Here is an 18,250-nt window from a genome sequence, read left to right on the forward strand (position 1 = left end):
CAATCCTGCACCACCTCTAGTGAATCCTAAATAATCCTCTTTGGATTGACTATTTTCCCAATCACTGTCTCTGCCAGTGCATTAGGCCTCTCTCACTGACTTCCACATACTGCTAGCTAACACAAATACTTCTGTCTAGCTAAAGCAAACATTACTAAAGGTATCTACCCCACTAGGACAATTTAACTATATCACTGAGCCTTAAAACTGCTCTAACAGGTTCCCATAATATATGGCCATCAAGATCTTCGGAAACTTTGTTAAACTTTCTTCACTCATTTCATCTTTCTTCCTCTTATAACTCAATCTTTCGCAATTAATTCTTTCTTAGCAATAATTAGCCTGCTTGTCAGCCACTACCTTTTATGTCACTCTAAGATACCTTTTCATCTCTAATAGCCATTAAATTTGCAACATGTCTACAGTGAATCTGTATATTCATTCATTTCAGTATTTAACCCTGTATACCATCATTTGCCCTTGTCTGGCTATCTTGTCTGTATTGGGTTGTCAGTGGCACAGGGCAGAGAATAAGTTTCTAAAAATTTGTTTGTTTGTTTGTTTGTTTTTACACATTTCTTGTACTTCAAACCCAGTCTTTAATGTTAATAATATAATGCAAACAATCTTCTGGTAAAAGATAATAAATGGCTTTTGGTACAGATCTCTTTGCTGACTTTAACAGCAACCTACGACCTTGGGCAAGGCTCAATCTTTTAACAGGCTTCCTCCGTTGCCTAATGAGGGGGTTGGATTAGACACCCCTGTGGGTCTTTCAGAGTGTGTCCCTCCAGTACTCAAATCGTAAAATTCTATATCCTTTTCTATGTGCATTTTCTAGTACTCTCTCAAAAGCTGAGAAGGGCACAATTCAAATCAGAAAAAAGACTACTTATATAGCGTTAAGACAGGAGAAAAGAACTAAAAAGAAATAGAGCTGGAGCCATATTATAGTAGTTTGAACCTTTCCCACTCCAGAGGTTAATAGGGGAGGGTACTTCAACATAAAGGGTAACCCAGTAAATGAAAGGAGCCAAAATACTCATTTTTATTGTTACAATTCAAGCAGTCTTGGAGACAAGAAAGAAAAAGATGGGTGGCAGGTGTATCTTATACAAAGAAATGAGCAATTATGCTTCTAAAGCACACCTCTTTTTCAAGGCCAGTTCTGTCAGCCAAAACACCATTGATTTTCTCTCTCTGTAACTTGGGCAGATAAACGTGGGGATGAGAACCAGCCCAGGACTACCAACCAGGCACCGGCCACAGACCACACACAGAGACAGTCTCAGGATGACAAAAGCTTCCCCAGCTACAAGCCTGATTGGAACATTCCCATTTCCCAACCATTCATTATCAGCTTTTTGCACCAATGATGGGCAGTCCTGACATGAGGTATTTTCAGATTCCAGGTAAGTGGAGAACACTGGATAGAGAAGTAGCTTAAGCCTCTGCAACAGGGAAGAGGGATCAGAGAGGACGTGAAGTTCACACTTACCTGAACTGTAGCTGTCAGTGGAGGACTGAGAGATGGAGCGAGACAAAGATCTTCGGCCAGTCTTGGTGGGGAATTTGGTGAACTCCTGCATGTCATCAGCAAACTGGATCTGCTATAAGAGGAAGACAGAAGTTGAAAATCTGCAACAAGGATTCTATGAAACGTTCCATTTTAAAGACCATACAGTGTCTTCCCTAAAAGCTAATGTTATCATGTGTCTCCTACAAGCCAGCAACTCTTTCACCAGAAATGAGGATGGGGATAGGCTACTCTCTGATTCCTCCTAAAATGCCAATTACTGTGGCTTCCCAATAGTTTCAGTGGAATCTTTGGGGGGGGCGGGGCCTTAAGATCCGATTTCTTTTAGCATTTGTCCAATTTCACAAAGCTTCCTTCCCACATTCCATAAAGTTTTTTCTCTTAAAACTTTGACATTAAACTCTTTACCCTTCCTCCCAACTTTATCAAAACACAGGCATAATCTCATAGTGCTTCTGCTTGTTTTCTCTTTTTTTCAGAAGATTCTCTTGTAACACATTCTTATCCTGAAGTTAGCAATGGTCTTGTTTTTTTGAAAGACTTAAGAAGAGATGCCTTGAAATAGTGATGGGCTTTGGGGTGCCAATAGTCAGAGTCCAACCATATAGCTATACGTCACAAAGCCAAAGTAGTATCCCCAGAATCTTCGATATCCAGTAAAATACCAGAATATACCAATGAAAGAGAGATCAAAAGACACATACACACCACAGTAAATTCCAACTAATTAGGACTAATTTGAAGGAAGAAAATAACGACTTGGTAAACTTTGTATTAAAAACATCCTTAAATGAAATAAAGCAGAACTAGGTAATTATTTGAAGAATACTTGTAAAACTGGCTTTAATAGCAAGTAGCTTACAGTTAATATTATTTATAAATAAATTAATGGATGTTCCTAAAGAGTATGAAAATACTCTTCCATTAAATGGTTTAAACTTCTCTCCTGAATTCCTATTTAAACTCTGATAAATCTTTTCTTCAAAATATAAAATAGAGTCAGCCCCAACGGCCCAGTGATTAAGTTCAGCATGCTCTGCTTTGGTGGCCCGGGTTTGGTACCACACCACTGATCTGTCAGTAGTCATGCTGTGGCAGCACCTCACAAAGAAGAACTAGAAGGACTTGTAACTAGAATCTACAACTATGCACTGGGGCTTTGGGGAGGAAAAAAAACATAAAAAGAGGAAGATGGGCAACAGATGTTAGCTCAGGGCAAATCTTTTCCAGCAAAACAAATTTAAAAACTAGGTAAAATATAAAATAAACTTCAGCCTCCTGAAAAACAGAATAGTTTGAGAATCTGAATTGAGACAATCTAACTAAATTTGAAAAGGTTCTCATGGATAATACATTAAACTAAGTCTTTAGAAAATATCTCTGGAAATGTACACTATTACAGATTAAAATCTTCTCTCCATAATGCTAACAACATGGTTATAGCCATTCTGAAGCCAGGAACAGTACACTGCCCCATTAGTTAGAGCTGTGAAACGTTCCCCTCCTCTGTCAGATGACCCCTCCAGCTAGGGCAGCATCAGATGGCATTATAAATGTGCAGCCTGGGCACAGGCAGTCAGTATGAACAAATCAATCATTGAATTAGTAGGACTCCATAAGTAATAAAGCAGTAAGCAAGGGAACCAAGATTTGTGTTTTCATACCAAGAATAAAAGCAGAGAATAGCCATGCAGTAATAGCCAAAGATACAGTAGGCCCAAGAGAAAAACCTGAGTGTACTTCCACTTAAAATTCACCTTGGCTCAACATGTAATCCGGAAAGTTTTTTTCTTTAGGATACTCTGTGAAATAAGGAGGAGGTAGAGTCCACAGCCTGTTTTATTAAGTCTGAAGACAGATCCTAAAGCCATGGAAGGGAAAGAGTTACATATCCTGGCATCTAGCCCAGGACCTTGTGCATAGAAACCATTCAATAATTAGCTATAGAATGAGTAAACCTTTCAAATTTCTTTCTTCTGTAAGATCAAGTCAATCAAATTTCAAAAATAAATAATAATAGACTCAAGCTTAACAACATCTACTGCATCAGAATTTGATTAACAAATATCTGTACCTCTGAAGCAGCTTTTTTAGCTTAGGTGTTAAAACTTTAAATAGCTTAAATGTCAAAAGCACAACTGCCTTTCAAAAAAAAACACTCATTGAAGTGGCCATAGGTCAGCATCTGTCCTTCTAGATAGAATTTCCCACTCCATGTTCACATGACTTCTGCAGTCAGCAAAGCTAGTTTTACTGAAGGGATGAAACCAGGATCAAAGTAATGACTTTCAATCCAATATGCAGTTATTTTGGTGGCAGAAAAAATACACAGTCAAGAGACCATCAATGCCTTTTAACACCCTCCAGAGGCAGCCCCTTCCTTCATCAGCCTCCTTGCTCCTGGCATGGGCAGCCTATTCGGAAGCTGCTCTCCTCTCGTGGCTGTTACAATTCCCTCCCTTGCTCATCTTTTTTCAAAAGGTTCTGGGTATGTTCCCAGAAACCATCTACCCAGGGGTGGGGCACTGGGGGAGGGAAATGCAATAACATTCGCAGTTTTTTAAATAAAAAATAGAGAGGTGACTCTGGCAAGATAGAAATGTGTTGCTTCAGCACCTCAGAACTACATTAATAGTTAAAATTCCACCTTGTATTAATACAGCTCATTAGTAGCCTAAAGCTTAGCAAAATCTTTCCCATCTAAACACGTCAGACTGTGATGCAAGTAGTTTACTAGTCAGCACAGTGCCCCATCTATATTTGAAGTGGGCAGAATGCTAACTCAAGCCATGACATGGATGAGTGGCTATCTATTCTGGCAGCTCTTTGACATTCTCACTGCTTATAATTAAGGTGATCCATCTACCCAAAGATGCATAATAACCTTGTCTTCTCTCCTACCCCCAAACTACACGATGAAGAGAACCTACAGCACAACTGCTGCTGTGGAAGGCAGCTGCTCTGCCAGTTTCCACCAGCCCTGCTCCCTCCACCGGCCGTCTTCACAGCTAGTAAGCAGCTCTGCCTTCTCCTTAGTGAAGCACCTCCTGGAGTGTCCTTCACCTTCACATTGTAAATAAAACACTGTCACCAAAAGCAATTTTTGGGTATCACAACTTTTCTCTCTAGTAAAACCATATCTCAATAACAGCCTTCTAATTGACTTGGACACACTGCATTTAAGCCAAATATGATCACTTAGGTAAAAACAAAATCCAAAGACTACTGCAAAGTTGTTCTTTTTACATTCCTTCCTATTATCATGATTTCTCCCAATCATTAAGTCTTAACTGGTGTACTTTAGTGTTCTTCAAATGTAGATCTCTAAGGAATGGCAGGTCTAAATATGACGTAGGATGGGGAAGAGGGGACGTAAGGTAGTTGAAGTCCAAAAAGTATCTGAAAATCTTAAGTCCTATGTTAAAGAACTTTTTGTGTTTGGATACTCACCACCTTATAAACAGCTTTCCCCACAAGCAGCACACTAGTGTTCCATTCTTGGACTAACATCACAGCTGAGAAAGGCTAGGAGGTCAGACTGACCCATTCAACAGATAGCACATCCAAATACAGAAGTCTACTCGTAAAAACTCAATTAAATATCAGACCAATTTAATGTGCTATTTTGGAGGATCTCTTCAAAGAGCTTAGTGGGTACAATGTTTGACTCTGTTCCATGTGATACTGAGAATGATAAAAGAAAAGCTCTACTGAAGAAATAATTTGGGGGACAGTACATCCACCACCTAGTGACAGAGTCTGGTGACAGAGTGAGCTGAAAGAATTGCTGTAAACAACTTACCAAGAAAAAGGAATCACAGGCAATCCCAAACAGGTATAAGCCTCCAGAGAAGAAAAACTGTTGTATACAACTTGTTCAGTTGATCCTGATATTTTTTTTTTTACCATTAGAAGCTGAGAAGTTTACTTCCACAAACACATGGTCTATCTATCCAGATGTTAAACAGCTTAGCTACACTTTCTTCCCAGGTCCCACTCAATTCTGTCTTGTAGCTCCTGAATCAGAATTAAAAGCCACCAGAATTCCACTATGACACTATGGCCAATGGATGATCATGAGGATAATGCTCATGGACTATTATATTCTTTTAGTCAACACATTTGGTAGGCACCAATAAGTACCCAGTGCTATTCCAGGAAAGATCTACAAAAGGAAATATGGTCCCTTACAATCTGTAGATGTGTTTTGACCCACAGTGTATTAACACAAATGGCGTTGTCATAGAATTTTACTGCTTCTTTAGGAACATGCTAGATACTGTAACCTTCACAATCCTATCTGGATATTGTTTAATTTAGGCCTCCAAAAATCAGAGGTTAGGCTAGACATTTTATTAAAACTGTTATTTCACATGCTTATCTAACAGCTTTTAATTTCCTCAGCAAGGTTTCCTCCTAAGAGTGAAGAACCAGACTCAAAGGTAAACAGCAATTATTAGAAAAACAAATCATTAAGAAAGCATAGCTTAGACGCAAGTAGAGGGATCAGTCGGGATTATGTGAAGGGCCAGTAGCCCTCTTCTGGTACACCACCGATTGTCTGAAGACCTTCCTAAATTTACATAATCTGTCCCACTATCTCCTCCAGCACATTGTGTGTGCAGATTTTTCTGTTTAGAAATTATGCTCAGCATATTTCTTAGCTAACACTTAGCAACTGAGCAAAAAAATAACTATAGAAGCTGGAAATTTTAATACAGTCAATTACTAAGCAGTGTGCTATAAACACCTTCCAGGATTCCTACCACATCTTTTCTAATCCCTCTTTCACACATCTTCTGACATTTATTTTTTCTCTTACAGCTTCTACTCTCACCCGCTCTTTTTTCAGAGGAAAGTAAGAGAGTATGGGTGTCAGCCTAAACAGGTACAAGACCTTTTCTTGATACTTACCACTGATCAGTCTGATTCCCATTTCAGACGATTCCAAAGAAACAGTTATCAGTAAACACCAACTTCTTGGTACAAGAACTATGTAAGTCTGAACATCTTTCAGACTTTCAATTAGGTAAAAGAAATTTCTCAAAGAAGGGCCTCCCCTTCCCAACACGTTGCCCTCAGGTACATCACCAGAAAACAATTTATCTCAAGGGAATCAATCTCAGGCCCCAGAGTCAAATCCACAGCCACCTTCAGTCACTTCTTCCATTCCCTAGTGCAGAAACCACTCTTCTGAGACTCAGGCAGGTTTTGGCTGCTCGCTGCCCTCCTTCCTTGTCTCAAGTTTCTTAAGTTCTCAGTTTCTCCAGATGGGGGCTGAGTTTCTGCGGGGGGAGGGGGTGAGCAAGCTGACTAATCACACACACATCTCCCTCCCCGACTCCACCCATCTCTGTGTCTCAACAGTAACAGGATATAACACACACATTTGCTAGACTCCAATTCCACAGTCAGAAGAAATATTCCTTTTAAAACGGGACTCGACTTGATCTTTCATCAACGTTGGTAGGAGAAAGTGGTGAGGCAATGCCAGGGCCCACACTGCTGAGCCACTTAAATGGTGAGGAAGGAATGTAAAGCTTAAAAAACTGCCAAAATGAGTGATCTGGGCCTCCAACTGCCAACTAGAGGTAAAATTAAGAAGGTAAAAAATGGCAACAAGTAGGACAGGAAAAGCCTACCCTAATCTTTTGAAAACCACAATTTACAACAGAATGTACACACCCAGACTATGTTTCAATGCTTATTTAACTATCTACCTGTCCAATTGCCTGGCCTGTCCATACTTTCCTCATTCTCAATCTGCTACCAATATTACATGAAAACATGTCAGTCATTCTTCTCTTTCTCCTGACAGTGATTATTATCAACATTAAAATTTTTTTTTTGGTACAGGTGACTGAAGAAATCTAGGTTCCTGGAACATACCCGTGACTTTAGTGATACACCAAAGCGCTCCCAGTCCCCGCCCACTGTTGCACTTTCTATTTATTTTTCCGATCATTTTTAACATATACAAATTTTTAAAAAATAGTATAATGAACACCTGCATAAGCTTCACCTAGATTGAATCTTTCCATTTTCCATTTTAGGTTTCTTTCTCTGTATATATACATATGTACACACACATACTTTCAAATATCCAGTCTGTAGTCAAACTTCTCCGAAAGAACACCTTTCATAGCTGTAGACCCAACAGCATCCCCAACTATTCCAACTCAAGTTGGAATCAAAGTTCACTAAATGCATTTGGCTGTTAGGTTCCTTTAGTCCCTGCTAATCTAGAACAGTCTTCTTGCCTCCCCCCTACCCAACCCCGCCTTGTGATCCTCACTTTTCCTTTTAGAGTCCACGCCAACTGCCTTATAGAATCTCCCATATTCTGAATTTTTCAGATCGTTTCCTTCCTGTAAACTGAAAGTGCAGTTTTGAGGTCTGAGTAGAAAGAGATTACAATTTTGAGAAGAATATTTCATAGATCATGTTGTATACTTCACTTTGCAGCAGGTAGCACATAATGTCAAGTTGTTCCACTATCAGTGACTCTAAACTGAATCCTTTGTTAAAGTGAGACCATCAGTCTTTGGAAAGTATATTTTTTCCTTTGCAAGTAAAGGTTAATTTGTGGGATACTTGTCAGCCTGCGAATATGCTGTTCCCTAGTGACTTTACCATCTGTTCATATTCCTTGCCTGAACCAATTATATTGGGAAGGGGGAGTTTATAGAATCACAACTTTTTTCAATCATTTGTTCCATATATATTAGCTGGCAATCTTTCGTAAAGAAGTTTTTCTTCTTCCTCTTTCACTTTCTTTTTTACTTGTTATTCATGCTTTATTTATTCAATATGTTACACTCAATTACATAATGAGTGCAGTGAACGCTCCAAATGTCCCAAATTGGGCCAGTGGGATTCTCCTTCAAGCTGACTCTTCTGTCCTTTTGACGTGACCCCATTTAAAGTACTTCTTTGGATATACCAGGTCCACTTTGTTCTTTCTCTGCTTCAGACCTGGAATCAGCCATTTCTCCAAGGAGCCCTGATTTCTTTCAGTGGGAAATGGTGTTTAGAAAGTAATATCTGGGCAAAAGGTGTGCTAATTGCTATTAGACATGTCAGTGTTCCCAGTTTCTTTCAGTGAGGAGAGAAACAAATCTTTTTATTTCACTCTTGAGGTCATATTGATATTTCCTTTAATTTTTAATTTTCCTATTTGTATCTCTTTTCGCTTATGTTAATCTTGGTCTCTAATAGCAATAATACATGTACTTATTTGCTTTATTCTATAATATACATAAAATAATTTGAAAATTACAAGACTAATATTATTACTAACAATAATCTACACAGTGAACTGTCAACATTTCACTGAAGTTCTTTTTGTCCTTAGAATATATTTCACAAAGGATGGTTAGTTTAAGCACTGTTTCCTGGGTGATTGTATAATTAATTTGAAATGTAGTTAGGTTCATTTGTTTCTGTTTATAAACAACTTTAAAGTTTCCTTTCTTTTTATTTTTTGACATATAAAACACGTCTCAAAAGTTTAATAGGTATCTTCAGAGAAGTCTCATTTTCATTCCTATCCCTTCAACTCTGCTTCCCCCTCCTCATTTTCATTGGTTTCTGGTTTATGCTCATTTGTGGAGGTAGAAAACAGCAAATGTGTACTTATATTATTTTCCCTCTCTTTCTTGCTCAGAAGGTAGCATGGCAAAATACTCTGCGCCTTGTTATTTTTCGCTTGGAAATCACTTTGTATTGGTTCATGGAGTATAAGAATCAACGATTCTTGAATGTTGGGAAAGAACAAGCCAGGTTACTACTGCTCACCTTATACGTTTGTAATAAAAAGTCATTAGCCTCGGGGCTGGCCCCGTGGCCGAGTGGTTAAGTTCTCGCGCTCCGCTGCAGGCGGACCAGTGTTTCGTCAGTTCGAATCCTGGGCGCGGACATGGCACTGCTCATCAAACCACGCTGAGGCAGCGTCCCACATACCACAACTAGAAGGACCCACAACGAAGAATGTACAACTATGTGCCGAGGGGCTTTGGGGAGAAAAAGGAAAAAAATAAAATCTTTAAAAAAAATAAAAATTAAAAACAAAAAAGTCATTAGCCTTAATTCGAAGTCCTCTCTAAAGCCACCCTTGATTTTAAATGAAGCTCACAAAAAGTTAAACTGGCAAACCTTACTGCAAGTCATGCTGGGATGTTCTTTAAGATGAAAACTTGTCAGTTGCTTAGAAATAGGTAAATCTGTATTCTCCAAATGAATTTCTATGAGAAGAAAAGTTAACACCGAAAACAAGTGACCAATGGACAGCTCTATAAGGATGATGGAGTCTCTGGCATTTCGGAAGCCACACATACTGAACAAACGCCATCTGTGTAATTTCTTAGCCTACCAAGAAGGAACAAGATTGGAGATGTATAAGAACAATTCCTCCTTCCTTCATCTGAAGTCTAGCTTAAGTTGAAAGCCAATTATATTTTATAAATCCAAACCCTCTTCACATATTTGCTTGAGTGAGTCAATCCCACCTGCGAGTCAGCTCAGCATTTGGGAAAGCTACATCCAAGGAGCGATGAACGTCAAGAAAGTCCTTGCCAATAGTACTGGGCAGAAGAAATATAAGCAGCTCCCAGTAAGTGGTAGCCAAGTCTATGCTGGTCAGTTTTCTAAACTCTACACTAATACTCAACAAAGTATCTTTTCTTTTATTTTTTATTTATGTATTTATTTGTTTTTTAAAGACTTTATTTTTTCCTTTTTCTCCCCAAAGCCCCCCGGTACATAGTTGTATATTCTTCGTTGTGGGTCCTCCTAGTTGTGGCATGTGGGACGCCACCTCAGCGTGGTTTGATGAGCAGTGCCATGTCCGCGCCCAGGATTCGAACCAACGAAACACTGCAGCCTGCAGCGGAGCGCAAGAACTTAACCACTCGGCCACGGGGCCAGCCCCTCAACAAAGTTTAATGAGACAAACCGTATCAGTTTTTAGTCACCATCTACTGCTTCCCATAAAATATAGGCTTCAAGGGAAGAAAAAGCCATCAAAACTCAATATTAAATAATCTGACTTTAAAGACCTAATGTTAAATAGTAACTATGTAATAACAGGTATTGTTTCCAACGTGAGTGGGTCAATGGGACCTTTCAGAATCCATTCTGTAGTTAGACTGGATATTTTCAAGCTCAGAGGACAAGGTGAAATCACTTTAAAGACCAGCTGCAGCTAGCTTGAGTTTCCAAAGCTCTTAAAAACAAAACACAAAATATTAAGCCTCTAGGAGAGACCAGAGACAATACATGGACAAGAATCTATCAAAGATAATCAGTCTCATCAAAGACGTAATTGTATCTCTCATTCTAGACAGGTAATATTTGCATCCTTCTTGACTTTCTAACTTGAGATGTATATGTCCAATTTTAGATCAAAGTCTCAGTATAAAATCATGATCTTAGGGGCCAGCCCCATGGCCACGTGATTTGGTTCGCATGCACCGTTTCAGTGGCCAGAGTTTTGCCAGTTTGGATACTGGGTGCAGACCTAGCATTGCTCACCAAACCATGTTGAGGTGGCATCCCACATAGCACAACTAGAAGGACCTACAACTAGAATATATAACTATGTACTGGGAGACTCTGGGGAGAAGGAAGGAAAAAAAAAAAAGATTGGCAACAGATGTTAGCTCAGGGCCAATCTTTAAATAAATTAATTAATTAAAATAAAATAAAATCATGACCTTAGATAGCCTGTAAGAAACAGGATGGTTGAAAGGAATTGTTGGTTGCAACTCCTCTGGGGCTATTTAAAAATATGAGCTACCTATTGCTCTGGAATGAATACAGTATAATCCCCTCAACCACTCTCTCTGCCTCCCAGACTAGAACACAGAAATCGGGTTTTGCTGACCAATGACTTTCTGAACAGCTATTTTCTAACGAGCAAAGTGGACAGATGCACAAGGATAAAGATCTCTTGCTTTATATTGTATGGCAAACCAAAAATCAATTGTATAGGAACAGTTATTTGGCAAATTTTATCAATAAATAACATTGCTAGAACATCACTCATATAAATATTTTCAAATCATTTTTGTTTAAATCTTGGCATACAAAGAACAAGTAAAACCACCTGAGAGCATTAAATCAAGACTTTTACTTAAAGCTGATTAGAAGTTTGAAATCCACTTACTAATATCGTGAAAATAAAGGCCCCGAATGCTTAGATTTCTGCGACTTTCTAGTTTAAGTACTCTGCCTCAACATTAATGGCTTACGGCTATGATTTCCTTATAGAGGTTTGTAGTTTCAAAATATTCTGGAATCCTTTGAGTGCTAGATCTAGCTTTCACAGATGAAAACACAGAACAGGGGTGGGGTTTAAGTGACTAGCTCAAGGCAAACTTGTTACCAAGACTGATATTAAAAAAAACATCCCCACAAGCCCAGTACTATTCTTCTTTTAAACTACACTGGGGGAAACAGCAGCTTTATCCTTTATTTTCACGGGGTCAGTTTACAGAAAAGTCTACTATAGCACTGAAGCTTTCTGAGCTCACAATAACAGATGAACATTTGTGAGCTTTGGGAAAGGAAAAGAATTCTTTCTGTTCCAAAATCTAGACTGATTTTTGGGAGAAGCGGAATGATGAAAAGAAATACAACATTCTAAAGTTCCCAATGAACTGCCATTGAGAGGTACTGCTCCTTAAACTTGGAAAGGATGAGGTGAGAAGAGCAGAGCCGAAAGATTGCTGAAGCAAAAAGCTCCATTCTGGAATATACTTCACTGTTTTTTGGTGATGGAGCGGGGAGGAGGAGAATGTATGGGCAATCTAATCCTGACCACTTTAGTAGGATGAAAGAAATGACCCCAGAATTTTCTATTGGGATCAAAAGCAATTTAGAAATTCCACCTGTATTTATTTACACTAGGATTTCAATTTGGTATGGTTAAAACTGACCAATGATTTTTTTTTGGTCATCTAAGAAACCTGCTGGCTATTTTCACAAGAAATGACATACTTTAACACATGCAACAGAGAATATACTTTAACTGTGCTTTTTAGAGGGGGTTTATTTATCCTGTGCAGAATGGCAATGGGGGAACTTTCCTTTTATACACTAATACTTAGTACAATCAGAGAACATGCCCTTAAACTGAGAACATTCCACTAGGTTCCTTTCTCATCTGTGGTACGCCAAAGAGTACCCGCTCCAAGTCACCTCACATCTTATAACATGTCTGAAAGATCTCGCAAAGTTGGCTTTTCCCAATACAAAGCCAGTTGTATTAAATTTGGGGACCCCAAGTAAGGTTTTTTTTAAAAGATACATTTTGTCATTGATGCTTTCTCACTTTCTAGTACCACTTCTCTAACTGACTCTACTAGGACCAAAAAAAGTTCCTGTAAGGTTATTAATTTTATTGAAGTACAGTATTCTGGATTTAAGTAACATGATATGTGATTACTGAATCCTAGGTTCATATCCATGGAAGACATTTAAAGTACTCATTTAATAACATAAAGAAAAAATTCTGGTTATATAGTTTTTAAGAACAGAATTTTTTCAAAAACTGAGTAGCAGGTTTTAACTATATAGCTTCAGAAGCTGAACAGAATCTCAAAACACATCTAAACAGTCTCAGGAAGTGAGGTCTGAAGTTTCTTTGATCATTTTAAAGGGCTTCTTTAAAAACAGAAAATAGGGGCTAGCCGAGTGGTTAAGTTCTCGCGCTCCGCTGCAGGCGGCCCAGTGTTTCGTTGGTTCGAATCCTGGGCGCGGACATGGCACTGCTCATCAAACCACGCTGAGGTGGCGTCCCACATGCCACAACTAGAAGGACCCACAACGAAGAATATACAACTATGTACTGGGGGGCTTTGGGGAGAAAAAGGAAAAAAATAAAATCTTTAAAAACAGAAAATAAAGATGTGATTATATTCCCCTAGATTAGGTAGCTTTGGCTTGAAAGCATCATTGAACAAGCAACGAGATGGCTTTATATTAACAGCAGAACAGTTTTTCTATACGCCGGAGAGCAGTTACAACTGGAACTATCTAGAGGTTCCTGTTCTCCAGCGGGCTTCGAGTTTATAGGAGTTTGGCCTGGAAGGCCTTGAATACAGCACTTATTCAGCAATCCCTCAGTGTGGGTCTGGAAAGTTCCCCTTCGACCTCAGGCAGAGAAACAAGAATATCCCTGTAAAGGCCACCCTAAAGAGGTCTTGGCCTGTGGTTATACGAAAGATCAGATTTCAGGGAAGTGAAGGGAGAATTGGCACAGGACTCTGTGGGCTCATTGTGCTCCAACCTCTAAATCTAGCCATATCTTTTCTACATAATTCTTCTCCCAGCGCCTCCCACGAAATTTCATTCATGTTTCTGGAGAACACATTGTACTAACCCTGAGGCAGGGTTTGGCCATTCATTCAAGTCAAACACCAACTCTTTCAGGGACAGTGACATATTAATATCAGTATAAATAAAGCAAAGCCTTATCTGCCCTCCTTTTTTTAAATTTTATTTTTTTCCAGTTTTACAGAAATAATTGACATGTATCACTGTATAAGGTATAAAGCATGATGGTTTGATTTACATATGTTGTGAAATGATTACTATAATAGGTTCAGCTAACATCCATCTTCGTGTATAAATAATAGAAAAGAAAGAAGGATACAGCAAAAAAAATTTTCTCCTTGTGATGAGAACTCTTAGGATTGACTCTCTCAACAACTTTCCTTCATATCATACAGCAGTGTTAGCTACAGTCAGCATCGGATGCCCTCCCCTTTTTATACTATGGTCTACTTTATAATAAAGCAATAGTACCAGACCCCTTCAGGACTAAAAAGGAATCTTTTTCTGTCTAGGTCTCACATTTACTCATTTTGGCTTAAGGAGGAAGCTGCTCTCCTGGCTATCTGGCTTACCAGCTTTCTTTCTGAGTTCTGCTCTCCTTTTTTCCTGTCATCGTCTCCAATCTTTACTCTTAGGCTATTTCCTCAGCCCCTCAATCAACTCCTGTGATTTTCTGTGTTTTGAAGATAGAATTTCACTAAACTGCCCTCTCATGATCTTTATAATTTTACCATCACTCTTAGTACAGGAATTCACAATATAAATTATCATGTTAAGGAAATCCTTATATTCTGACTCCATTTTTAATCTACTGAGTCCAAGAAGCTCAGCCAACTAGACACTAGAGGTGGGAATGGGGACAAAGCGTCAAAATCATTCTTAGCATTTCAAGGAGAGCACAGACTCAAGAAATGCTATTGATTTCGTGGAGGCCTAGCATTCCCTGAACTTACCTTTTCTAGAGACACCCTCAAGTTCTTTGCAAATTGCCTTGGCTGTACAGATGAATAAACTACAACCCAGTTTGGCTAGGTGATAATAGTTCCAAACACCCAACTCAAGGCCTGGCTTTATCCCAATCACCATATTCTCAATTCCAGGAAAATATTCCAGATTTTGTTAGAGTAGGATCCATGGATGGACTTCAGGCTGCCAACTCCCCCATATACGCAAACTGATACATATATGTACATTTTTCTGGAAGATGAACACAGCTTTGATAGGGTTCCAAACCTCAAATGGTAAAGAACCACTACACCAGACTTAACCCAAATAATAACCTCACAAATAATGTAAGCGTCACAGGATATGGATCTTTGTCTTGTTCACTGATGTATCCTACGTGAGTAGCACAGGTCCTGGGACACAGTAGGTGCTCAACTCTGAGCTGATAGGGCTGCAGGATTTCTGGTCATAGCTTACTCTGAGTACTGTGGCAATAAGAGTAAGTATAGGTTATTTTCAGGACACAAGATTTTTCCTCATGGCCAATGTCATCTAAGGTAGGTGATAGTTGCATTACCACCCCAATATCAGATTTCATAACAATTTTGACCAGCCTTGCTAGATAATCTAGAAGAGTGGTTCTAAATTTGGGACCTTTCAAGTTTAAGCTGTTCTCCACCTGCTCCTTACCCTCATCCCTCCCCATTCTGATTAAGCAGGATCTGAAAAAGCAAACAAAGGCACACTGAGTTTACCAGGCTCTTGATAAAGCCACTCAAGGAACACAGGGAACAAATGCGTCAGATACGTCTTGTTTAGAGATAAAACAAATAAGGCAAAGGAAGTAGAAATCTCTGCCTTTAATACCAGTTCCATTTGTGAGGTACAGACAACCCATCAGATGGATCCACAAGGGTTTAGGAGAACATGATAAAGAGCTGTCTGAGGAAGGGAGACTATCTTTTTACAATGGCTTGGTCCAAATTCAGTAAAAACTGGCAAGATGCTCTCATTCCAAACATGCCCAGCGCTCAGCTAATCCCTTCCCTGTGGAGTCAGAAAAGAATGTGCAGAATTCTGTACCCACTACTCCTGAAACAGGAGGAGTTCCTTCTGAATGCAAGGGTTGAAACTAATCTCATCAACTCAGCACTCCTAATTTCAAATTAGGTAGAGAAATGAGGTGCCTCCCAACATGGGTACTCTCCTTCTAATCTTTATGATTTGTAAACATCCTTTACTTGACCTCACTAAAAGCCTAGGCTTTGCCAACCTCAATTCACTCTCAACTAGCAAAAAAGAACAGAAACCACTCCCAGGGTAATGCCTCCCTCTGAGAAATCCTGGGGAAGGGATGCAATGGGGTCAGTTCCTCCAGCATGCATTTTCCTTGGACTTACAACACAGTTTATTACACATAGAGAACATCATGTTCCCAACCAGCTTGGTCTCTTTTCTATTACAAATCTGAAGTAAACAGATTCTACAGCAACTACAAGTCTGTTACCAAGGCCACTGTATTGATCAGTATAATTAACATTCACAATTCATCTAATCCAGCATGACAAGCCAGCTGGGCTACTCTCCATAAGAGCTAAACATTGGGAATCTTCATGTCTTGCTTGCTAAGAAGTCTGGTGCTCCGAAGCTGGGCACTAAAAACTTGAGTACTGAATTAGAAGTTGGATACCACCTGTCCACCGACAGGAAATTGAATTAGTTACCAGAACAAGTGAACACATCTGCCATGTCTACAGAACACCAATTTCTAATTCCAAAGCTGTGAAATTCTGAAGGTCTCCCTTCCCCTGGAATCCTGCCTAGGTCACATACTCGAGGGAAACAATACACACAAAATCCTCAGTGCCAACTAGAGCCTGAGTTCCTGGTGAGGACAAGTACTGGTCCAGTTCTCAGAAGACTATAAACCTACAGGTGTATTTGAAAGACAAGGGTGTAGATAACTTTTGAACACTGAACTCAGCCTTTGGTTCAGAAAGGGCAGCCAGGGTTGCAGAATGAGAAGAATCAGAAGTTTGCTCAGCACTGCTGGGCAGAGCTGTTATTACTTTTAGGACTCCAACACACATTCTAAAGTCAAACTGTTCAACTCATCACTGGCCCCCAAATCTCAAACACTCTAAGAGTAAGCCTCTCTTCCTTAAATCAAGCAGGTGTAAACCAGAATACTGGTTTCAACTTTGGGCAGTGTCCCTAATGCTAACGGTTTAAAACCTGGTGGGAAATTCAAGTTACCTTTCCCATTATGTCTAAGGATATCCTTAAGCTTCTAGCCTATTGCCTTGTGGTTCTCATATTACTAGGCTAAGACGCTGGAGGCCATGTATTCTCAACAGTCTCCTCCCTTACCTCCTATTTCAGGCATTATAAATAGATCCACTAAGCTGCTGGAAATTCTCATCAACTTCTCACCAGCAGTTCTTGGTATTCCATTATCACCCACGTGAAAGGAGTCTTAGTTAGAAAAACCCTGGCCAACTGAAGGGGAAAGTGAGCCAAAGCCACCAAGTGAAGCCAACTCACTTTCTCCTAGGAATAATCATCTCACAATACTTTGCTCAATAAATAATTACTGACAGTATTACTTGTCAGGCACTACATACTATATATATGTGTGAGATATGGTCCTTGCCCTCAATATTTTTGGTCTAGAGAAATCAAATGAAGAGTAAGATTCAGATATCTGAAAACAGTTTGAGAAGTATTATACTTACATCAAACCTCCTTTTGAGAGACATAGGGAACCAAATTATTATGTTTAGTTTTGATACTTAGTTTAGTATGTGAGCTCCCTACTCTAAACACTCCTATGGAATCAGCTCTGGAGCTTTAGGGGCAGCCACAGTTCATATGAAGTACAGTGGGATTGAAACAGTACAAAAACCTCCCAAGATGCTGAAATGCTGGTTTCATTGAGCATAAGTTACCGAGGTGAACCCTCAAGGCACTGATAATGAGTCTCTTGGGAAGCTGAGGAACATCCCAAAGGGGCGGGAGGGGGGTGGTGACAAAGAACACCAACCACCTCAGCTTTATTCCAAGGACAAACTGCAAGCTGGAAATCTCAGCAGTTTCTGGATCTGTAAAGGAAAGAGATAGGAAGGCTTAGAGGCCTGCCCTTCTAAATCAGGTTTTTTTAACCCAGGATCCATGGATGAGTTTCAAGGGATACCATAAATCTTCTGAAAGTGTATCCAAGCTCCTGAATTTTCCGCAGGAAAGAACCATGATTTTCTTAAGATTCTTAAGGGGATCTGTGACTCAAAATATTAAGAACCATTGTTTTAGAGTCTCTAATCCAGGGAATATCTCAAGAGCATTCCCTCAAACTGGCAAAAGAGAAACCTATTTAAGTTTTCTGCCTCCCACACAGATTTGTCTATTTATTGACCTCTCTTCTGAAGTTAGAAA

The 18,250-nt window shown here is 39.4% G+C and overlaps 1 protein-coding gene across 8 annotated transcripts in view; it reads right to left on the bottom strand.

Moving 5' to 3' along the window:
• Window positions 1-18,250, bottom strand: part of AHCYL1 (adenosylhomocysteinase like 1) — a 37,562-nt gene that overhangs the window by 12,051 nt on the left and 7,261 nt on the right. For 4 of the 8 annotated variants that reach the window (XM_070607770.1, XM_070607767.1, XM_070607771.1 and 1 more), the window contains one exon: window positions 1,499-1,610. In XM_070607770.1, the coding sequence (XP_070463871.1) occupies window positions 1,499-1,610 (112 nt within the window). Of the gene's footprint in view, window positions 1-1,498; window positions 1,611-6,451; window positions 6,840-17,864; window positions 17,915-18,250 lie in introns of those variants that run through there. The other 4 variants (XM_070607769.1, XM_070607768.1, XM_008530074.2 and 1 more) reach the window with 4 other exon arrangements.

The sequence above is a fragment of the Equus przewalskii genome, unplaced genomic scaffold (genome assembly GCF_037783145.1).
Source record: "Equus przewalskii isolate Varuska unplaced genomic scaffold, EquPr2 ChrUn-13, whole genome shotgun sequence".
In the NCBI taxonomy this organism is placed as follows: domain Eukaryota; kingdom Metazoa; phylum Chordata; class Mammalia; order Perissodactyla; family Equidae; genus Equus; species Equus przewalskii.